The 24,858-nt window shown below is 37.1% G+C and overlaps 1 protein-coding gene across 5 annotated transcripts in view; it reads right to left on the reverse strand.

Moving 5' to 3' along the window:
• Positions 1–24,858, reverse strand: part of HERC2 (HECT and RLD domain containing E3 ubiquitin protein ligase 2) — a 120,085-nt gene that overhangs the window by 17,151 nt on the left and 78,076 nt on the right. For 4 of the 5 annotated variants that reach the window (XM_075427328.1, XM_075427308.1, XM_075427316.1 and 1 more), the window contains exons 58-83: positions 24,322–24,403; positions 24,080–24,223; positions 23,416–23,506; positions 21,788–21,965; positions 21,246–21,327; positions 20,992–21,163; positions 18,708–18,852; positions 17,802–18,027; positions 16,731–16,902; positions 15,973–16,159; positions 15,043–15,183; positions 14,488–14,679; positions 12,080–12,233; positions 11,260–11,367; positions 10,004–10,135; positions 9,348–9,506; positions 9,138–9,256; positions 8,620–8,745; positions 7,539–7,694; positions 7,278–7,393; positions 6,951–7,149; positions 5,539–5,753; positions 4,597–4,774; positions 2,750–2,911; positions 1,509–1,600; positions 475–614 (exon numbers count right to left, since the gene is read on the reverse strand). In XM_075427328.1, coding sequence (XP_075283443.1) covers positions 475–614; positions 1,509–1,600; positions 2,750–2,911; positions 4,597–4,774; positions 5,539–5,753; positions 6,951–7,149; positions 7,278–7,393; positions 7,539–7,694; positions 8,620–8,745; positions 9,138–9,256; positions 9,348–9,506; positions 10,004–10,135; positions 11,260–11,367; positions 12,080–12,233; positions 14,488–14,679; positions 15,043–15,183; positions 15,973–16,159; positions 16,731–16,902; positions 17,802–18,027; positions 18,708–18,852; positions 20,992–21,163; positions 21,246–21,327; positions 21,788–21,965; positions 23,416–23,506; positions 24,080–24,223; positions 24,322–24,403 — 3,868 coding nt within the window. The remainder of the gene's footprint in view (positions 1–474; positions 615–1,508; positions 1,601–2,749; positions 2,912–4,596; positions 4,775–5,538; positions 5,754–6,950; positions 7,150–7,277; positions 7,394–7,538; positions 7,695–8,619; positions 8,746–9,137; positions 9,257–9,347; positions 9,507–10,003; positions 10,136–11,259; positions 11,368–12,079; positions 12,234–14,487; positions 14,680–15,042; positions 15,184–15,972; positions 16,160–16,730; positions 16,903–17,801; positions 18,028–18,707; positions 18,853–20,991; positions 21,164–21,245; positions 21,328–21,787; positions 21,966–23,415; positions 23,507–24,079; positions 24,224–24,321; positions 24,404–24,858) is intronic. The other variant, XM_075427324.1, reaches the window with a different exon arrangement.

Below are 24,858 nucleotides of genomic sequence, written 5' to 3' on the forward strand. Positions count from 1 at the left end.
TAATTCAATGTGAGAGTCTGCTACAAAGAATATCCAGTATCTCAGCCTGCTCTGTAAGAAGCAATATTGTTTGTGAAGTGCTTCATTTAGCAAGTTAAACACCTCAGCAGGCTCAGAAGACCCTGTAAAAAAAAAAAAAAAGCCAAATCCATGCATTCTACTGCTTGACCAATCTGTAATTACTTCTAGAGTTCTGTATTTGTCTTTGACCATCAGCATTTATGAAACTTAAACTCTTTATTTTTTATTAATTAAAAACCTTCAGCTGGTTTTATGTGATCATTTTAAATCAACGACATGTGTGCTGCTCAGGAAAGATGCAACATTCACAAACACAAAATAAGTCCATGCACATAGAAGACCAACATTTTCAGCAATGACAACCTACCAACAGCTGACTAAAATATACAATTATTTTTTTGGTTTTTTTTAAATTGAGTACTTAGAACTAAGTAAATTATCTGATATTTATACCATCTTCAGTGCAGCAAACACAGTGCAAAGACCCAGTAGCAATTGCAATGACTTTCTTTCCTTGCAGTCCTTGCACCTGTCGTGGTCTTCTAACATGGTCATCAGATCCATGGCCTAACCGATGATAGTCTCCTTTTCCCCTGCACAGAGAAGGTAAAACATTTCAAAAATGTGTTTTAATTGTGGAAAAAATGGAACAACAGACTGTGTCTGATATTTGGCCTGTAAAGGTATTTGTAAAAAGTCCAGTACCAAAATGTTCTCCACACATTCAACATCAACCACCCCCAGCTCGTATGACATGGATGTGATTCTGCCATTACAGTAAAAATTCTTAAACCTCCAATATGCTGTTCCTACTTATTCCGTGTAGCTCCTTATAGTACTTTTGCAGGAGGTTGGTTGGTTTTTTTTAACTTTTAAAGGCATCAAGTATTAGAAGCACTCATCTGCAAAAACAGTAAGTTTACTGACCTCAGAGACTGGAACTTTGTACAGTTTAAGGATATCTCTAATGTCATGCAAACAAAGGGGCAGAAAGATGTTAGGAAGGTATTGTGTTTAGTCTTTTTAAACACTCAAGTCTAGTAGTTTAAACTACAAAATTTGGAATTGCATAGCAGAATAAAACAATGAACTAAAATGAAATTCTCACACTACAGCCACTACAAGCTATACACAATTTTGATAATACATGAGAATGTTATTTCTGCTATCATCTTCCACCCTGCATGACACTTCAGGCTTATACTTCTACTGACATCCTTGGAACCTCTGCATCTTGCAGCAGTCAACACCTGGAATGACAACTCTGTGCTTCGGTCTCCAGGACAGAATACTTTGATTTTTCATTCAAACAGCACTATAAAATGTTTCCCAAAGTGGTAGATTTTATTATTAATCAAGATAGAGGAACTCAAAAAAGTTTTTGATAGAGAAGGGAAATCAAAACAGTGAAGGCAGTGTAACACTAATACCTGTTGCAGACAAGGTTACATCTAACACTGTCAAAATAACCAATACAAAACACTTACCATGTATATACTGCTCCAGATTTGGTAAGAGCCACAGAAAACTGCGATCCACATTCTACTTTAACCACTCCAAGGCCTGTGAGGGAATCAATCTAGGAAAATAACATCAAATTAAATTTAAGTTCATTAAAGGTGCTACAGTTTCATAGACTGCATTGTCTTAAGTAAAATACAATGAGCGTGTAAGTGCCTATACGTCTATTTATAAATTAAATGTGTATCACACACCACTTAGCAGAATTCTACTCCTTTCATCTTTCCACCATTTACTACTTAAACATCAAACAGAAGCTCAGATTTGGCACACTGTTGAAGATAATCTCTAGTATATTTTGTCAATAGTTACTCAGCAATTGCTCCGTAGTAGAAACAGTAAGGCTCTGCCTCCAAATGCTCAACATTAATCATCCCTAGCTCATATGACATGGATGTGATTCTGTCGACACAGTAAAAATACTTAAACTTCTAGCACACTCTTCCTATTTATTCTGTGTGGGTCCTTTACCCATGCAGAATACACTTTACCATCAATCCTATGGGATCGCAACAGTAAGCTATTTTCATAATGTGTTCTATCATGCAATACAAAAACTGTTATATGGGTCAGGATGGTAGCCTTTGTCCATTTGGGAACAGAATGGGGACACCTGTATCCAGGTAATAAAAGTGTAATTCTGGAATAGGAATCTAAAATCCACTGCGCATAGGGTATACGCTGTGCCACTCACACGATTCTCAAACACAAGTAACGTTCACCTTCGTAACAAGTGCTGTAATTCAAACTAGATGGCTACATGGATTTCATTCATAACACACGAAGAAATTCCAAGTCAACCATGCATTCACATGAAAGGTTTAACAAAGATTACTTTTTAATCGATTGATACCTCTTTCTGGAATGAAGTTATGACTTCAGCAATATTACGGAAATTTATTCACACAAGGAATATGAAGATTTCTTGGCAAAATCTAACATTTTGACAGGAACCAAAATCATAATGAGAAATATTGCTAGAAACAGCAACGTTCTCCAAAGAAAAAACCTTCAAGTGCAATTTCAACAGTGAGCACAAAATTTAAATACTAATCATCACAGCCTACAAAGTTCGTTCTTAACAACAATTAGAAGAATCCTGATGTCCCAGCATGGGTGGAAGTTTGCACTTATTGACAAATCTGTCTTCAGCATTCTCCATCAGCCTCATGATTTCTAAAACAATGAAAAAATTACATTCAGATACCTTCATCGGTACTTTACAGCCATCACTGCCGCCTCTCCCAAGTTTTCCATAATCTCCATCACCCCAGGACCAGACTGTATCATCATCAGTCAGGCACAATGTCTGTGCATCTCCGCTGCCACAGGCTATGTCAATCACACGGTAGCCCTGGAGAGCTTCCACCTGTACAGAAATCACCCTTTTTTATTCACAATAAAAGACTCCGTCATTTAGTTTCAGAAAATATGACAAATCCGTCCTCCACCACTTGGGGAGGTGCTTCACTGGAACTACAACATCACATGAACAAGCAAATAAAGGCAAGTCAAAGGGATTTGCTCTTTTCAAACCAGCAAAATGAAAGCTAACTATGTATTTTAAATAGAGGATTATTCTTTTTAATTGGTGAACTCATTAAATTTTTTTGACCTAAGTAGTCAGGGAAAATAATTCATACAAAATACATAAGGTTATCAAAGACTATACTCTGTTTAAATAATTTCAGGCTCTCTGGCTGACTACTGTATACAGTAGGGGGAAAAAAAGTTTATTTTCAAATACTTCTACTAGTTTACAATTTTCTAGCACTTGCATCATAATCTGAATTTAATCAACATCTTTTGCAATGTTGCCATCTAGTGAGGAAGTATGGGACTTGGATTCACAAAGAAAAAGGATGGTGACCCACATATATTGCATCCTCCTCATCCTCACTCCTACTTGAAATAGATTATAGGCAACACAATCCATCATCCAAAGCATCATGAAATCTCACATACTTCAACTCACCTATAGATTATCTATTTTTATATTAACCAAGAACATGGAGGGGGGAAAGATGTATAAAGATATATAAGAAAGCTGGCTAGATCTTGTCTTCTGAGGGCAGGGGAATGAGAACTTCTGGACACAAGTGATAGGTCCCGAAGTGGACCAAGAATGTATGATATCTCGTCCCACAAATTCAGGTACCAAAAAAATTTCATGCTTGTGTGCATAGAAATACATGCTCAAAGCTATGAATAGAAATGACAAACCAACATTCAGTTTGATTCAACTAATGTAATCTTATCCTTTACCGTATTTTCAGCAAGAGAACACAGGTAGCAAAATGAACTCTCATTTCAAAGGCAGGGCAGTTCTCTTCATACCATTATTCTAACTTAAAGCTCTTACAGTACAATGGTGTGACTTACAACTCATCAGCTCACCAGTGTACTCATTCTTTCTACAGACAATACTGTCCAAGTTGTCAGATTTACCACTTAAAAATCAAATGGAAACAGCTATTATCTTCATCAATAATTACTTAACTCAAATTTCTTTAGCAAGCTAGAATTAAACATTTCATAATTACCTAGGTTAAATTCTTATTTACTTAGTATATACTTCAGTAACTTCTCCGTATTGAATGACAAGAATTAAGAGTATAATTATTCTGTCAGGGAAAAAAGCAGTTTGCAAGTGACCAAGCAGCTATCTTTGTAATCTCTGGTATATTTTCCAGGAAGCAAACAATGAGGAGACTCAGCAGACAAGAAACCCACTTGTCACTTTCAGTGCAAACTGCTACTGTGAAGGGGTGGAATTTACTTACTGGGAGGTGGGGTGTTTGATTTGGGATTTTCTTTAAGTCTTCTCTAAAACAAATTCTTTGTAGGCTGTTTAGTGACCTCAAGCAAAGTTTTGCAGCTCCACTTTCACTTTATTCTTCCAATACATTCCTGTTTTCTAAAGCAACTGTTCATTTCTTACAAATACATGCCACCATTTTGCCCTTTCATTCTTTATATGCAGAAATGAAAAAAGTTACGAATCAGAAGGTAAGAACTGGACTAAGACTGTATAGAACTCCAAAGGTTTCTTACCAGTTTAGGTTTTAGTTGGTCCTCACTATCTCCATGCCCAAGGCGTCCATATCTTCCCTTTCCCCATGTAAAAAGGTCTCCTGCAGCTGTAATACAGGCGCTGTGTGCTCCCCCAGCAGCAATGTCAACCACTTCTATACCTCTCAGAGACTCAATTACACGAGGACGATCACAAGGGCTGAAACGAAAATATTTGTCTTGACAAAACTTTTAGAACAGACCATTCACGTTCACCAATGTACGGAGAGAGAGGTTTTTCAAACAAGGATGAGGGCACCTAAAATAACTGTTTGCTTTTGCTCCAGTATAATATTCTAAGGATTTATGTTTAATTAGTCATTCAGAAATATTTTTAGAGGCCTACAAAAGCTAAAAGTATCTTACCATACACTATACTACAGCATCGCAGGTAAGCTGAAACTACAAAACCACTTCTGTTAAAATCTAATCAAAGCTAATAAGCATTTACCCTGGAAAATCAGTCCAATTTTATATTATCAAAATTTCTAGCATAAAATGTACTGTTGCCCCCCACAGACTTCAGCATTCCTTTTCTTTTTGGATCAGACATTGTTATCTCTAACACAACAGAACTTCTCCTTTAACATAGGCAACAATGCATGTGGGGATCAGAAGCAGAATGGCAGTTCTACGCCCTGCAGTGCCTTGAAGTTCCACCTACCTACAAGACAGACACCAAAGGAAAAGCCACTGGACTTTAGCATGTGTTAGAACACAATATCTAATTACAGAAATCAGAGTAACTGTTTATCTGAAAAATATTTTGTGGTTCTCCAATCTAAAAATGTGCATTTCCACATCACTACTTAATGTTGACTTCTACACATAGGCAGTACTCATAGAACACTTCAAATACATAGCAACTATAGTATGTATCCACTAGTAGTTTTTTAAAATAACATTTCAAAAAACGTTACTTACCTTCGGTTTCCATGACCAAGTTTACCATCTTCTGCTTCACCCCAAGAATAAACTTCTCCCTCGGAAGACAATGCCAAACAGTGCTTTCCTCCTGAGTTCACTGCAACTTTCTTTATAAATACGTGTTGAATGGATTCCAATAAAGTTGGAGTAGAAACTGACTCTGTTCCTCCAATTCCAAGCCTACCACCTGCTCCATATCCAGTGGCATACAGCTTTAAAGTGAAGAATAAAATATAATTTTGTTTGCCTCTTGAAGAACATTCACTAGAACTGTAGAGAAGAATTCTTAATGAATGTATACTAGAATACAGTTAAAGGAAAGCCTGACAAAATAGTTTCTTACATGCCTCTATACCCTCTTCTGGAAAATAAGAATTCTCTTGAAATATTTCACACACACAAAAAAAAAATGAAAATATGGCTACATTCAAGTCAATATGAACTGTCACTGACAACGGATATAATTTTAAATCCTAAGGCTGATTTTGTAAAAGCATCAAGAAACCACAGCTTTGCGTGATAACAATACAAAATTGTCTATTACCTGTAGGTCTCTTTCAAGCAGCACTATTCCAGTTTTCTTTCCTCTGTGGAATATACACACCTAAACGGCTGCTTCTTCCCATCCCATCAATACAGATTTAAGGACTGCTTTTCACTCTCAAAAATTTTTGTCTATCTGAAAGTAACTTCTCTCAACAGAATGATGTCAAGCAATGTCATCAATCTGTCCCTTATCCTTCTATGAATCATTAACAAGGATGATACTGACTGCTGAGGACAGAATCATTACAAGATCTCACTAGGTGAATGTAACTGTTACAAAAAGCTCTAGCTAAAATTCTCGATCACGTCCCCTAACACAAAGCTGACGTGTATCACAGTAAAGACTTTTTCAAATTCATGAACTTCTTGTTTTCTCCTATACCTTACACGAAACTTCTGCACCTTTTCACTCAGGATTTAAGCATCTGCTAATTACATTCTGCAATATCTAACTTACAGGCGTTTAGCCAACCGTGAACAATCTCGGATTCCAATCACACCTCCCCCTGTCAGAGAGACATAACCACCACCACATTTTACTGCCTGTCCTGTTTTACGGTACTCTCTGAGCATGTTACTTGTATTTAACTTTGTTTTCCAAAACCTGATCACAGTTTTGAATTGAGAACTAAAATACATGTCTTGTTCCATGCATTTAATGCTACAGTACTCTGAATTCCTAGACTGCCCAGGCAGAGTTGGTATAGTTCAGTTTCTTTAAAAACATAAAATAAAATAAAACAATAGTAACAAAAAAAAAAAAAAATCTGTGCTACACACATTATTTTTTATCTATCCAAACTCATTCTAATTGAGGATTAATTATTTCAAGGGAGTCTAACAAACATTTGTTGTATCCTTACTTTCCCATCAGCAGTCACTGCAAACAGAGTCTGTTCACCACCAATTAACTGCACTGGTCTAAGGGTAGCAAGAGCTTCACACGGAGTTGGGACTTTGACTTTTGCCCCTTCGATCCCACCAAGTTGCCCTCTGTGATTATGACCCCAACCATAAATGGTTCCACTGCCTCCAGCTGACAGCGTCCAATCATCAGGTCGTCTGCAGGAAATGCAAAACAAACCAAATTTTAAAGGAGCTTTTAAAAGAAGTCACAAAAAAATGCAGTTTATCATTGTACAACAACGAAGCATCACAAGACCAAATCAATGACAGTTGAAAGAAATCACCTATTCATCCACTGGACAAGCTGCTCATCCTGTTCTCTCTTAAAGACATCATGGCACTCATGAAGAATGTCCATATTATCATTATCTGCCATTAATTCTCGGATTTTCTTTGCCACCTGCAAAATATTTTGGATTAAACAACATCATTCAAGCTACCAGTTACTCCTATCACAGTTGGCATAAAATGCTTCAAAGCCAGTATATGTTTCTAAATTAAACACATTCATGTTCCATGAACCCTTTCAAGTATTCCTGCAGTACCTCATCAAGGAAAAGGCGAGGTAATGGTGTCCTTTTATCAAGAGCCACAGCAACCCTGGATGCCATACAGTATCTCCTGAACCAGGCCCACTTGTGCGTCTCTGCACAGCAAGGGAGAGTGTCCAACTCCAAATCACAAGCAAGAGCCACAAGCACCTGCAATCAAAAAAACATTTTAAAGGTGAATCAAAAGTGTGTAATAAAAAGTAATATGGATTTGATGTAGTTGAACAGCTCATATACCAGCAGGGCCTGAACACAGTCTCAAAGACATGTAAAGTGCAAAGGACATTAAGAGCCATCTTCATTACCCTCATTGATGGGGTAGCATTAAGTGTACTCACACTATCTCATGTGGTTATAAATCTAATTTCCTCTTCCAATCCAGAAATTTTCACAAACTCCCTGTGAAAAAGCACTCCTAGATTAATTAACTTTTCTGTATGAAATACTACTTGCTGAACTTTTTACCATCTATTTCTAAACTAAGTCTCCTTCCTGATTGTCAATTTGATTCCGTTTCAAATCAATGTTACTGATTAAGATTGTGAGCACTGGATTACTTCTTCCCTGTAAAAACTTATACACGTTTTAAGAATTTCTTTTTCTTAAGATTAATAACTCCTCCTAGTTTAACTTTTACTACTTCGGAGGCTTTTTCAGCCTTTTCTTCGTGTTGCTCTTCTCTAGACTTCCTCAGCTCATTTATTCTTACTTTGAAGTACAGGATCCAAAACTGAATAGCCTTCCTTTTAAGACATTCTTGTTTGCTCCAAACCTTCAAAGTATTTAAAAAAATAAACAAAAACATTCAACACTCCTATTAGGACAACTCAGAAATCACCTATCAGAAACTGTAGTCTACTGTCCTTCTAAGATGTTCTTCTGACCTACCTACCTACCTATGCCTAACTAAGTATTCCTTATTCTTTATTTGTATATTTGATTCTCCTTTTAGAAGTAGCATTCTGATTTTCTCAGAAAATGTTTCTGATACAGGACTAGGTAAGCTTATCACGTCTCAGAAAACAAAAACCCCAGAACTATACTAATGAATTCTTTACTGATTGTACCCCATTACCTTAAAGAAAGGGCTGTGGAGCAATTGTTTGCCACCTCTCACAATGGGGTCTTCATAGTCAAACTGTCGCTGCAAAGCTTCTGGAAGACCTTTAACCAAAGCAGCTAAAGCACTCCCTGTGAAACTCTAGAGAAACCACAGAATTAGAAAGTTAGTCTTACTGTGTGTATTACAAAAAGTACGTTATTTAGGTGACCATGACAAAACATTGATAACTTCCCAAAACACAGTTAGCTGTGTGAAGTACCATTTTCATCCATTTCCTAACACAAAAGTATTCCTATCGCTTCTTGACAATTCCAATACCACATCTATACAGTACTGGAATTAACTATTTTTTTCTAACATGGAGTACCTTTACAGACTTGCAGGCCTCTGCAAGAAGGCTACTCCTTTGCACATTTCCTATTTTGCCAGTAACAACAAAAATGTCGTACATCAGGAGGGCTAGCATTTTAACGCTTCACATACATCTCGACGTGAAAAACATGAAGAGGAGAGCACCTCTGCCTTCTTACCAAAGCTCGTGTTTCTCCATCATTATCCCCTAGAATCCGGTTGATGTTAATAGACTGGCCAAACTCTGTTGTGAGCAGTTTCCGTAGTCTCTGCAAGGCCCACATTCTGTGGCCAGCAGCTAAGGAAACATAAGCACACAAAGAACACAATTACTTAAAACAATCATTTTAACTTCAAACAAATAGACTTGATTTTAAGACTACACCTACCTAAGGCACTCAGCTGAGCACAAGCCGCAAGGGAAGCTGCCAAGCGAGGAACTATACTCCTGTTGGAAGCAAAATTTAAGCGAAAATCCAACAAACACGTAACCAAATCCATTGAGGGACATGAAAGAATGCAACGATCTGAGAGAAGGTCTTTAGGGCCTGCAAGAAACACAAAGTAAAAACAACAAAAAAAGGTGGGGAAGGTTTGTCCTCAGACTGAAATAAGAACAGAACACAAGCAGGATTTAGCTGACCAAACACATCAGGCTAGAGTGCCTGCCTGCATCCAAGTTGGTCCATTGCACCCCTCTTTGAAGGGACTGGAAGAAAGAGGCACTTTCATGACACAATTCACCTAATTCCAAAATACATGAGTTAAAAAAAATTCAGATGAAGTGTGCCTCAGAAGTATCCTCTCTTCACTGATGAAGAGGCAAACTAAAGTCATTACAAAATATTTTTATCTCTTCCCTATATACAAGTGTACCTCTCAGGACTTTGTTGAAAATGTTTCTGAAGTATGAATGAAAATGTTTTCTTAGTATGAATGTAAGCGAACTATTGAACTTGGGAATGTAAGTATCATGCAATAAATGCATCCGTAAAAAACAGACAAATAAATCTACTCTCTCGCCCTTCTGTAAATGATACCTTACCTGCAGCTGGCATGATAGGGTAAACAGTGAATCGCCATCCCCATCCATTCACAGAGCCATCACTGATGAACTTCCACTTCAGTTCATCCCCTGGAATTCGCAATTCACTAGACCAATCTGACCACTCACGACCTGTTACAGTAGATAACACGAACATATTCATCTATACTGTCCAAGCCAATATGCAAGCCACTCATCAACAGCAAATTCCTTCCATGGTCATATATGATAAACATCACAAACACCGTTCAAGAAAAAGAACAAAATGCTACGTGAAGCACATGAATGTAACTATAACAATGTTACATTAATGAAGGTTGTCTTCAACAGTTCAATTAGCACTGCTAACAGATACCCTCAGTAACTTTTAATACTACATCCAAAAGACAATTACGTGATCTTACTAAAATCCATTGTCCTATTTTCAAATTATCTTTTCCTATTACAAAAATACATAACATATACATTAAATTGTTACAGCTTTTTTTAAACCAGGAATCCAATCAGAAATATCTCAACAATGAAACACATGTGCATCTGAAACAGTTTGGGAAAAAAATGGGTCAACAGTAAAACCCCACATCGGGACTGCTCAGAAATGTTAAGCACAGGCAGTAACTATCCAGACCCTTGCACATGATGTAATGTATGGGTAGGTTCAATGTGAAATGTGATGATATTAAAAATACCTTTCTAAAATCTACTGCAAATTAATGAAATCAGAGACAATAGGATAAAAGATGTGAAGATTTCATGTAGTGTCACATACACAGGCCAGAGCAGAAAACAGAAAGAGAGAGCCTAGATACTGTTTTGGGCATTCGACAGCAGAAGAGCATTTGTCTTGACTGTATAGAAGCTCAAATTTCTCCAAGTATTACTTAAAAGGGAAAAAGCCAACAAAACAAGTATTCTTTTCCAATTGTGTTCCAGTTAGTTAAAACGTACTTTGATTACACAGAAATTGACACATGTTGGCAGGGGTGCTAGACACTGACTTTTTTTTTATACTCTAACTGCTCTTAGGAAGAGCATGACAACATGCTCTTCTGAAAGATTCCCTGTATTCAAAGATGCAAGATCACTCTTACATGTCTGTGTCTAGATCCTACATCTTCTTTAGAATTTGCATAGTTTTTCTTCTTTCTTTACTGGCATATCCTTCACAATAAGTCAGTCACAGACCATGTACATTTCAGTCAGCATTTAACAGTATATCACACAGGACATTTTTAAAAAGCACTAGTTCTCATAACCTGATCGGACAGAAACAATTCTGTTGACACCATCCATTATGGTGAGTGGATCGTGACGCCGCTCTGTAGAACACTGGCGATCAAACTCTACCCTCAGTCCCTCAGCACCTAAACAGCAACAAAGAGTTTACACATTTCTACAGAGCAACCAACACCACGAACAAATGCAGTATTTTAGAAGTCCACATGAAATCAAACACAGTTGTTTGGAAGCCATAGAGCTCATTAATAAAAATAACTTCCTGTGGTTTAATGAAATTATTTGTCTTTAATTTCTTCTCTTTGAAAGGCTTACATCATAGCAAGCTCATGTGAGTAGGGACTAGCAGACAGAAGACTATATTCAGAACACTCCAAACTAAAGCTGCAAGATACAAAAAAAGTCTATTTACAGTTAAGGCAAATAGCTCTTTGTTGCCTGTACCTTTTGATAAGTACCAGATAACATACTGAAGGAAGTACTAAATGAAAAGACAGCATTAAAACAAAAAGGTTATTTCCCTAATGCTCAAGACTAGAAGACAGGTGTTCAATTACTGACCCTGAAGAACACTCAGTCCTTCTCAGCTTCATAACTGAACAGAAAACGGCAGTGATATACAGCTGCAGTCACAGCCAGTGAACCCAAAAATGCATGTTTCACAGGATCGAGATATTCGTGCAGTATGCAAGCGTATTAAGAAATACTTTACTATAGCAACAGGACACATAACACAGCTTTAGAAGTTCAGTACATAGTTTTGCAAGCTAAGGAAAAATTTTATGCATGCAGGCTTGAAGTTCATTTAATTTTAGTAATGTAACTCGAAGAGTTCTATACCAGGTATTTTAACTGTGCCACTAGAAGATGTATCATCAGTATATGGATGGCTGCTTTCTACCACAACTGGTTGTGAAGAGAGGCGACCACTTTGTGAATCAGTTGCCACATCTTCTAGTTCAGTAACACAAAGCTCCAACAACATATCAGCAACCTAAGAAAGAAAAATATATACTTTACGAAAAGTAAGTTTGATTAGTCCAAGAATTCTAAGCCAACTACCATTCTTCCCAAATTGAAAATACATAAATAAATTGCTTTTTCTGAATTCTAATTCATAAACCATCACGTTTATTCAAAAACACTCTTTTTGGTGTTGTTAAAGCTAGAAAAACTCCTAAAAGACAAGCAACTTAAGTTTCCACTAAGTAAATGACAAGACAAATAATTGTATTCCCTTACAGAAAAAAACCTGTAAAATCTAAACTGTAAAGCACAGGCCAAGAGATCAATGCAAGGTGTAAATCTCGCACTGTATTCAGCATTGGTGCGACCTCACCTTGAGCACTGGGTGCAGTTCTGGACCCCACAATTTAAGAAGGACGTGAAGGTCCTTGAATGCATCCAGATGAGAGCCACCAAGCTGGTGAAAGGGCTGGAAGGCATGGCCTGTGAGGAGTGGCTGAAGACTCTGGGCTTGTCTGGTTTGGAGAGAAGGGGGCTGAAGGCGACCTCATTGCTCTCTGCAGCTGCCTGAGGAGGGGACGTGGAGAGGGAGGTGCTGAGCTCTGCTCCCTGGGGTCCAGTGACAGGACGTGTGGGAATGGCTCAAAGCTGGGCCCTGGAGGGAGGGGAGGTTCAGACTGGGTGTTAGGAAGCATTTTTTTTACCGAGAGGGTGGCCAAACCTCAGAACAGGCTTCATAGAGAGGTGGTCGATGCCCCAAGCCTGTCAGTGGTTAAGAGGCATTGGGACAATGCCCTTAATAGCGTGCGTTAGCTTTTGGTCAGCCCTGAACTGGTCAGGCAGCTGGACTAGATGATTGTTGTAGGACCTTTCCAACTGAAATAGTCTATTCTATTCTATTCTAAATATTTCACCAGTATGTAATATTGCAAAACACTGTTTACAGAGAAAAATCCAATAGTACTCATTTTTCAAGAGCAGTTTCAAATAAAAATTCTGACTCTTGAGGTAAAAAAAAACAAAAACAAAAGACAACAACAAAAAAACACTAAACACACCCACAGAATTGTTCACCTGCTCACTATCAATACTAGAAGCAAAAAACCAGAATTAATGTATAAGTGCATATATAGCATGCATCTAATTGGGGTTGGAGGGGGACAACTACATCTCAAACCCAGAACATGGGTATGCATAGCTGATCATTATAAGGAATTTCAAAACTGGGGGGTGGTGGTGCTGAAAAAAAAGTTACGGCTTGAGAAATACCACTCGATTACCTCTACACGAACAGCATCAGTTAGGCTCTCCCACAGTCCTAGTTTACTCAGACAGAGATACCGTAAGATTTCACCATTTAAAACTAAAGCTGTCATGTCATTTATACTATTAATAAATAAATACTTTCTTATTCATCTTCTTGGTTAGTGAAGCCAAGTTTAATAAAAGAATATGAAAATTAGCTTTACATAACCACTTCTGATATTTCAAACCAGTCCTGAAGCAGTGCAAAGCCATAAAGTAACTACATCATATAAGCTTCTCAAAAGAAATGCATTATTACTCATTAGAAAAAATATATCCGAAGGGTAAAGCTACAAGAAACATTAAGCAACTTTCAGTTCATTCCTGTAAGCACATATTCTATAAACAATTTATTATTTGTAACATTCTTTCATATAGCTGTTGGTATCCAATATTACAGCATTTATTAATTCTATTTGCCAGTTGTCCTAAAAAAAACTCCACACCCATGGATACTGTGTAAATAGTTAGAAACTCCCATGCATCAAATGTAAATCTCCTTATTTTTTAAGATTTACTATATTGTTAACAATATATTAACAGCATTTTTAGCTAGCAATAATGACTGCACAAATCTGAGAAATACACTCAGATGCAGAACAAAACCAACAGGGAAGTTCTTCAACTAACATTCCACAGATCCAGGAAATAGGGCTTGGTTTAATTCAGCTTCATTCCAATAACCACAGCCACTTGTCCAATACACAAAAACAGTTCATTCTGCTTCTGTTTTAATGTCTAATTGCAGCATGACAAATCGAGGCAATAGTCTATTACTGACATTTGTAGCATATGCATATAACCATGTAGTATTTCCATTAAAATCATTAAGGTTCACATGCATTTAAGTTCAGCTAAAATTTTCATGCTTATGAAGTATCTCAGCATGTTGAACTGCACTTCAAATACCAGAAAACATTCTAGTAAGCTACTAATAAAAAGGACACAGTTAAAATGCAACAGAAATAAAACCTGACCTGTGGGTAAGCTGTGCCCATACCAGACAGCACAGCCGAAAGAACGTCTCTTCCCTTTTCACCTGCTCGGCTGGACACAGCAAGCTTCAGCAGGTCAACCATGACTCGCGTGTCATCTGGCACTAAGAGACTAGTGAACTCATCCAAGTACTGCGGTTCTGGGCCAGATACTTTACTTTGACTTTCTACATCCTACAAAACAAATTGCAGAAATATTTAGACAGTGAAGATAAAAGAAGTATTTCACTGGATCCAAAAAAGTTAACTTGTCTGAAGGAGTTTAAAGGTAGTTTAAAACACAATTCGTAAACCTGGGATTAGATGGCCCCAAAATTAACCTACTGTTAAACCCATTTCTCAAGTGAAAAAGCTTTCCTAAAACTAACCTCCTTTAACTTAGGGGAAAATATAAAATAAAATAAAACCCTCTGTCTTTGGACATATTTTAAAAATGCAGTCATTTATAGAATAAATTTAAAAGCACAAAAAAAGCAAAACTGCTTGACAAAAGCATGGTAAGGACATAAGTTTTAAGGAAGGTATTGACAACATTACTTCTTTGGTTTTTGTCATGGTTTCTGCAATGATGCTGGCAGCTCCAGGATCATCTGTGACTGGAATGAAAGGACGGGAAGAGGCAGCAGCAGCTGAGGGAGTTACAGCAGATGGTGTCACAGCATCTTCTGAAGAAATAACCTAGCCAGAACAAATAGTAACTAACAAAAGATACTGTAAAACCTTTAAGAGTCTAATTATTTATTAGAAGGGTTTATGTTCAAAGACTGCAGCAATTTAAAAACAGCCATAAATTCAAGACCAACAGATTCACTCCCCGTATTTTCAGCTTCTACTTTATGTTCCTAGCACGGCAAACCAGCCAATACCTGCCTCAATGCCAGCTGCTACAAAAACATACAATAAAACATCAGTGCCTGCAGAAAAGTCTACAATGTAGAAGACAAGCCCTAACAATACATGTCAAATTAATAGTTTGTTAAAGGAAAAAGATCTCTTCAGCAGCAAGCCTTTTACTCTTTCTGCTTCTGTTAGCAGCTGGGAATCAACAGAGTAGAATTCCACTCAAGCCCTCCTGTCTACATTAGTCGGTGTAAGTTTACGATCACATTTCATCAAATAATTGTCACATATTCCTTTATTCTTGACTTTTTTTTTTTTTTTTTTTAAGATCACTCCTGTAAAATTTATTTCATATCCGGTCATATGTTTAATATTTTCATGTTAACTCTAGACTATTACTGGAAATCATCAAAATTGCATTTAAATGACAGAGTGCATTCTGGAAGTTCAAAACCAACTTCACACTAAAACTTTAGTTTTTCCAAATCTGACATACACAGATTACTCTCACTCCAGAAATGAGAGCACAAAAAAACAGTTTAATCTCTGCTATTATCAAACTAAACGTGACAATATTTATCATCTTTACTGTCAAACAATGATGGAAAAATTCATTTGACACTTTACCTCCCCTCTCCTGTCCTGCCATGGGTTTGGGCTCAGTCTCTCTTCTATCTCTCCTACAAGCACACATTCATCTCCATTCCCAGGGCTTCCTGTAGCAGCAATATCTGATGGCGGGGCTGGTGACGAAGATGGACATTCTACTGGTGCAATCATACTTGCAGGCATCAGTGCTCCAACAACTGCATCCCTGAAATCATTTAGAACAGATTAACATAAACCTAATTATATTCCCTTGTTGAACTTAGAAAAAATCATATTAGCTTGTCTTAATATAAGGAAAGGTCTCCAAGCTCTGGAATTCAGAGAGTTAATTTATCTCCATTCTCCTTTGAGCCTGATGCTTGAACACTGTGCTTTAAGACCACTATTTTACACGAGTTTCTCTTCATAAATTTTAGCACAAATACTCTGTTCTCTACCAACAACAAGGAGGTCACTATGAAGTTTTATTGTTCTTTCCACCCTGCCCCCCACTGCTTACTCCATATCATCTATCATGATCTACTTATGCTCATTTTACATGATTTACTTGAGCATTCCTAAACAGATAATTTTTCCCCAGGCACAGGGAGCTTCCGTAAAGAAAACATAACAGCATAAAGCTAACATAAACATCAAAAGAAAATTTAAATGAAGCTTAGGCCTATCCTGAGGAGTCCAAACTTGTGAAACAATTTATACTTGACTCAAAAGACCCCAGTAGGTAGGTAGTTATGACTTTTTTGCTCTGCAAAAGCCAAGAACGTTTGCATGCCTACCTGGCATACATGATTTGTAATGCCATCAGTATATGTGATAACGCCTGCTGTTTGGCAACATTCCCATCAAGTGATAGGAGAATCTTAGCAAGGGAAGGGCGATTCGGCTTGGAACTGTTTGCCCCACTAATTTTGTTACTGGCAGCAGAAGAATCTGCATCTGAAGGAACACCTGGAGTGAGGGGAAAAAAGAGATGGTAAGCATTTTTTCATGGTGTAATACATAACTGGAAATGATTTATCTAATTTCTTGTTAACTATAAAACTAACTCTACAGTAGATTCCTTAACTGCAGTGCCTACAGTTACAACATTAAAGTCAATACTGAGGATTTGAAGGAAGGACTTTCATAAAATAGTGTTCTACCTTGTTCCTCACTCACAAAGATTAAGGTAATACAGATACAAATACTTTGGTGATGAGCATCTAAAACAAATTTTACTTACAAAGAAATTCCCTGAATAGCAAGAATATTTACTATGTACTCTTAAAAATACTAATCAAATATTCTATGGATGTAGTTCTTGCTCTTTTTTAAATACACTGCCTTGTTCATGAAAAAGCCTAATTAGCAAAATGGTGCTTTTATATTCAACACAAAACATTGCTGTTTTGCCTTGCTCATTCTTAAGTCACCTACCTTAGAAACAAAAAGTAATGGTAGCATCAAGAATTGTAGCAAGAGGTAACATGGAAGAAGCCCAGTATTACAGTAGTATCCATCTACCATTACCTCCATAAAGCTCTATCCCATATTAAAGACAAAGTCTTCAGGGCGTTTGATACAACATGTTGCATTTAAATTTCCTGAAGAACAACAAAACTTCAAACTAATGCTACTTCTGAACAAGTCCTTTACAACTTCCACTTTCAGGAAGAGGTTTTGTTGGGGTTTTTTAGAAGTGTGTATGGTTTTTTGTTGTTTTTTGAGATTTTTTTTTTTTAAGACAGGTTTTCTTTTTGCACTTTTCTATCAACTATTAAACCGCACACACAACTAACTCTCCAATGGCCTTAAAATAAAACAACCAAACAAAAAAACCCCACCAACTTCCGGCAATAAATACTAACCAAGATAAGAAGCACCTAAAGGGTCCCTCGCTGTCTGGAAAAGTACTGGTTCATGAACAGAGGGTGTAGCTACATCCACTGTCGTCCACGCTACACTGTGGGAAGACCCACAAGCAACCCGAGTGATTTTCTGGCCTTCCAAGCCCTGGACAAGAGTGGGCTTTCTATTGACTGTAGTAGTTCCATTGCCTTGTTGCCCATGGTCATTGTCACCCCAAGCGTAAACCTGCCAGTAAACATTTCCACATATTACTTTGCTTCACTCTTTGTCTCATTTAATTGTTTTCTTAACAATCCATACAAAGGAATCTTAGTGATGTCTACTATTAAACTAGGACACTTTAGAGAACCTATTGATGTGACTTTTTTTCCTGTTAAATAATGCAGGGATGTCATATCTTAAAGGGAAAAAGAAAAAAAAAACAAAGCAGAACTTTATCAGACTATTCATAAATCAGTTGATTCATAAATTATTCGATGTTCACAGTGGATAGTAAGTTAGAAGAATTAGTTGCACAGTAATTACATTGGGGATCTGAATCAATACAACGATAATAGTAATGCTGGATCACAGCAGAAAAATCTATCCAGTATACTATGACCACTTCTGCATTTCAAGAGTGAGAAGCAGGAAACTCTTCATGAGATAATACACAAACCAGGAAAGTATTACAAGAGTTACTACAGCAACATCATTTAGACTCTAGTAATAATTTGAAAGCTAATATATTGTAAATTACAATCACGCTCACGTTTATTCAGGACTTAAAGTGCAAATAAATATCATTAAAACTTTTTATTCCACTTCATCAGCACCAATCCCATTACACTCCTCTTCCTCAAGACGTTAGTTTATTCCTTTCTAGGTCAAGGAAAAAGCGGAAAGGAGGATGATGCACAACGTACCTGTCCAGTGTCAGTAACCGCTAGACAATGGAGCGCGCCTACAGCCACGTGCACAATCTTTTTGCCCCTCAGTCCTTCCACAACTTGTGGCTTCCGTACGTGTACATCTGTGCCATGGCCTAGTCTGAAGTAGTCACCCTTACCCCTGCAACAGACAGTAAATGTAAAATTCAAAACAATTATATTGTTTACATATTCCTCTGCCAATACAGCTTCCTAAATCAAAACACTTCATTTATCACTGGGATTAAACACAAGCACCAACTAGCAATTAGAATCTGAATTAAAGGCCTAAAAATGAGGACAACTGCAGTTCTATGACTCCGTAACTTCACCTCAGTATAGAACAGGCATCATTATGACTATTTTTTTTTTTTTTATATAGTGCAACTGTGATTACATCAAATTTCCTCTGTTGTAGAAACACTGTGATTATAAATACTTTTTAAACTGATGTGTTTTGATAGATTTGGACAGATTTATACCACTGAGGATAAATCTAACAGTAACAGACCCTTTAACAAGTCTACTCACATGAGAAAATATATGGGAACTAACATGTTTTCAGAATTAATTTTTTTCACACTGTTGCAAGCCTCATTATAGGTTCTCAAGCCTCCATAATTGAAATTCTTCTAAAATTGTTGTAAACAAACTGCACTAAAAATATACCATCTGCAAAAGTAATGTAAACACCTTAACATGCCTCTAAGAATGTCAATAAAGAAGAAAAAAATCCCTGAGATTTCTTCCACTGTGTTTTTAGTAACCATTCACTCACCTCAGCTGCTCACCATCAACACCACCATTTTTCTCAAGATAGGTTATGTCATGCTGGAGGTGAATATGATATATAGTACTGTTTCCTACCTAAAGTTGTAACAGAGAAGTTGTATTTTTTCCCTCAAATCGGTACAAACTCGAGAAGAATAAAAGTTTAGAAGCAACTCAGCCATCCTAAAGTGCAGACACGCACAGCTGAAACAGACCCCAAAAATCTCCTTGTAGACCTGTGATGTCATCAAATAGCTGTAGATTTCATAGAATCATAGCAAGTTTTGGGTCGGAAGGGACCCCTAGAGGTCATCTAGTCCAACCCCCCCGCAGCGAGCAGGGACACCGCTAACTAAATCAGGTTGCTCAGAGCCCTGTCCAACCTGGTCTTGAATGTTTCCAGGGATGGAGCCTCCACTACCTCTCTGGGCAACCCGTTCCAGTGTTTCACCACCCTCATTTCATGGCTAGTCGTAACAGTGCTAAGACAAACTGGGAGAAGGAAAGAAGCAATGAAAAAGAATTTTGTAAAGAGATTGCCAAAATCCCTTTCCTCTTACTCCCTTCATCACTACAAAAAAAAAGAAATTAAAAGAGGAGGGGAAGTGAAAGCAAGAAGTAGTTTCCAGTGACCGCTATGAGAAATGACATCTCTGCTAAAGTGTTTATCTCCCTTTTAAGAACAGAAGTAACTTTTAAAAACAGAAGTTTTATGGATTTCTCTCCACATCATTCATCAATTGCTGAAAAACAATACAAAAAAACCGATCATTTTAAGTCTCCTTAGCTTTGATATACATCAAACAGGTCATAGTCTTACTTCACAAGGATGGTGGAAGAGATTGATCTGGTTAGAGCTCTGAAGCTGATCTGCCATACAGTAAGCTCTCAAATTTTACAGAAAGGTTTATAAATTCAAAAAGCCAGGTTTGTGTTCAAAACAAAGCAGAAGCAAGCAGACAAATACAAGAAAAATAAAAAGGGTTTCTGAATAACTCTCGGTGATCATCTCATACCAGTTCTTCCTTCAAGGCACCATTACTGACCACTCAGTGGCCTTCTGAGCAGCAATGAGCTCTGCAAAGACCCTGTGTTTTCAAATTCTTCTTTAGTTTACTTCCTTACTCCACCACAATCTTACTCTCCCAGTTTCTGCTTTAGCTGTAGGCTACATACTACAAACTACGATTCTCAGGCTTTCTTTTTCCCACTCCAAAGTCTTGAACTAACGTTCCTTTACGCGCTCCATTCCTCTCAAGAGAGGGAACGATCTTCCCCTTCCTCCACTAATTCAGTTAAGACCCACGCATCCCAACAGAGTACAACACACAAGTATACAAGACACAGTGTTAGAGTAATCGAACAGATCACAGCTTGTCTCAAAGAACTGCCAATGTAAAAGCCAAGCACACCGACCAGGCACAGATGGAGTTAAGACAGTCAAATAGCAGTAAATACAACACATACTTAGCAACTGCTTTGTTAATACTTTTTGGCAAATATAACGTACCATGTCCATACCACTCCTGACTTGGTCAGTGCCAAGGAGAACTGCGCACCACACTCAATCTGACAAACACCTTGGCCGTTCAGTCTTTCAATGTTCTGAGGAATGTTGCATCCTTCACTTCCTCCTCGGCCCAGTTTTCCAAAATCACCATCACCCCAAGAAAACACCAAACCTAACAAACACCAAAGTGCAGGTCAAACAATGATCACAGTATTGCCATGCGTCAGAAAGCTTCTGGAACAAGGCATTCCTACCTTCATCTGTCAAAGCAAGAGTCTGAGCGTCTCTGCTTCCACACGCAACCTGAATGACTCTGTGGCCAAGGAGCACTTTAACCTACAAAATAGAAAAAGTCAGCAAGACGTTTCAAAGAAATTATGTTTTAAAACCTTACAGACATTTTCAAGCTCTTATGACTGATCTTGTTCACTCTGCCCAGGATGAGCACGCCATTTAGCCAAGGACTACCAAGCCTTGCTCACTCAGGATCCAACACTGCTCAGTGACAGTAACAGCTTCCAGCTATGTATCAAAGTAGATCCAGGACACGAATGTTCAAAAGAGCACTAGCCATTCCACATCAGTTCCCAAGAAAAAGAGACTGGATTTTTTTGGCCTTTCTGAAATCGCTTGCCTGTTCTTAGAGGTATGCGTACAAAAGCTAATTTATATCACTCAGAAATGATGTCTTCATATTGCTTTCATGATTTTTGGCTTCACTTTAGCTTTATTTCATAATTTATTAACCATATAAACATAATTGCATTTCATCAAAGACAAGAAATATTTATTTTACCATCTTAGGCTTCAGCTGTGTGGTATTATCTCCATGTCCTAGCCTTCCGTACTCTCCAAGACCCCATGTATACAGCTCACCACTAGAGGTAATGGCAGCACTGTGGGAACTGCCACAAGCAATATCACGGATGCGTTTGGTTTTCAACGCTTCTATCAATCTGGGTTTATCACAGTTCCTACAGAAAATTAGTAAAGAATTCATTGCATTAATTATGAAAGAGTTGCACAATATACTCCAGCCTTCATAATCCAAAAAATTTTCTGTAATAACTAACAGTAAAGATAAAATAAGACACGAGTCCAAGACAAACTCACTAGTAGCACCATAAATCTAAAGTTTACACTTTTTAATGTACTTCCAAGCTTGTTTGAAGAAATATTATATGTACACACTGCAAAATTTAGGTGACAAAGCCAAAATACCATAACTGATGAATCAATTAAGAAGTCTGTAATACAAAGTGAAAACTGATATCCTGTCATTGCCCAAAGTTGAGCACTTTGTTAGAAGAAATTATTTTTCCACCCTGTGGACACAGAGTCAGATAGTAAGACTAAGAGATGACACTCCCATCCCAACTTTGCTCTTTACAACAGATAAATTAGAACCGGAATTTACTGTTAGGCTTCTATAAGAGTCCTGGGAACTTTTACTATTCATATGGTTGCAATATTATCTAAATTCAGGGAAGAGTTTCAACTCCAGGTTTTCTAATATTGACTGTGTATCAGAGCCACTATTAAGGTTTTATAAAATTATGCGTGGCCTCTGGAAAACATGCTCCCATGAAATGCCCAAGATTTCCAAGCGTCACTTTTAACAAAATTACAGAAAACATGAGGCAGCTGAACAACAATGCTGCTCTAATCTGGACTTCCATTTTCATTGATCTGAAACATAAACCTCTATGAATATTTATTTGTTGTCATGTCTTAACCATCTGAGTTAGGCACTGTAATTTTTTATGTATTCTGAGCAGGTCTTCAAAATCTATCAGAATGACAAACACGGATTTCCCCATGGGCTATGTTTATCTTTTTTTTCTTTCAAAACATTGTTCTGTGGTGCACACACAGAAAAATCCTGAGACAATTCAAATTTTTCTCAAAGCTGTCCTGTGAAGAAATAAACTATGTGTTACTGAAAAGTGTAAAAAATTTATTTCTGGTTAACAAGTTTGTGAACAGAAGTCTAAAGAAAATGGCTACAAAATACTCTGAGGCTAACATTACGAACTGTTACAGACCAGGAATGTAAAACTGCCATGGATGTACACCTCTAGGCACTTCTGTAAACCTTATGAAAGTAACCAAAAACCCAACATCCAAAAGCGTGCCATTTCACCAGCGACATTCAAAAATACTATTTAAGACCTTATCCACCAGGTATGTTTCCAAGTATTGTATTAATGGACTGCCTTCTTTTTAAATTACTGAAGAATGCTACAAATGCTGCACCATAAATTGACGTACACTGCTGAAAAAAAAATCTTTTCACAACACTATTTTTTTATTCCCATTGTATTCAAAATCCTATCACTGTCAATAGTGGTGGTCAGCTGTGTCACAACTTGCAACACAAATTCAGTTCTCTTACTGAAATATGGACACATTTGGTATCCTTACATTCGACTGAAGTGACCAAGTTTTCCATCATCTCCTTCACCCCATGAAAATACCTTTCCGTCAACCGTTAATGCCATTGCATGCCGGCCACCTAAAAGTGTAAACATAAATTTAAATTTTCAAGCAGGCATCAGGTCTAGCAAAAATCTCAGAAATTTGACACTGCTGCACATCTACAGTGTAATTGTATGGGCCTTTCAACCCAATATATGTTACTTATTTTCCTGGAGTTATTAGGTGTTTTAATTAAAAACACAAAATTTTTGTGAGAGTAAGTTTCCTGGCACCTTAAAAAAGAAAAAAAAAAAAAAAAAATCACTATTTGCTATTTTCAATGCTGCAAGAAGAAAAAACAAACCCACCATTTAGCAATATTCAAAAATTAAAACACTTTCTTTGGATCAGACTTAAAAACTATCCAGAAGTTACCAAATTTAACCTCCAGCAAGTAAGAAACTGTGTATGGTCTAAATTCATAGATTTTAATAACAGAACCATTAGATTTAATCTGACATTTTATGCAAGAGAATTTAATAACCGGTATTTATATTTAAAAACTTTAAAAATATCACATATGCTGGGGCATCACAGCACCCCAGAAGAGCAACTATTTTCAGGCTTAATATATGATGTTTATGCATATAAGAATAACAACAGTCAGTACCTGAGTGAACAGCCACCTTCTTTACCACATAGTTACTGAGAGCTGTGATCTGGCGGGGAATAGGCACGGTTCCACTAGATATTCCTAAACCCAGCCTTCCATTTGTGGCTTCTCCACAGGCATACACTTTACCCTCTACAGTCACTAAAATAAAGAAAAAAGTTTGAGACACCATTAATGCTTCACAATTGGAAAACATTTCTTGTCCTTAAACAATTATATTTATTTTAAACTCATATTACCTGCAAAAAGGCTTTTGGATCCTCCAGCTACTTGTACCACATTCAAGGCAGACAAGGTTTCAGAAAAGGAAGGGACCTTTATCTAAAGCAGACAGGAAATAAAGATCATTACACTTTAAAGTTTTGTACTTTAAAAAGAGCTATTCTTAAGTGATGAACCAGTTAATCTACGCAGCACTTTAAAAAAAAAAAAATCTATGATATTCCCTGTATTATTCAGATACTTCAAGCATACCAGTTAACAGACACCCAGCAAAAGACAGAATATATATATTTAAACATAGACATCAGCAATCCCTTTTCAAGTGTTTTAAATCAACACACATTCAAACCTGGCATAACTCCTTATATAAGTAAGTATATGGTTATTTATTTTTATGCAGACAAAGAGATAAAGTTTCTAGCAGACTTCTTCATTACAGTATATGGGAAAAAAGTTTGAAGGACATCTGAAAAGTTTTAAATCAGTTTTTCAATTACTATCCTAATAAATCGATTTATGCATTTAATAATATTAATACCTGTCAAGACCTCAAA

Source organism: Opisthocomus hoazin, chromosome 1 (assembly GCF_030867145.1).
Source record: "Opisthocomus hoazin isolate bOpiHoa1 chromosome 1, bOpiHoa1.hap1, whole genome shotgun sequence".
NCBI lineage: Eukaryota > Metazoa > Chordata > Aves > Opisthocomiformes > Opisthocomidae > Opisthocomus > Opisthocomus hoazin.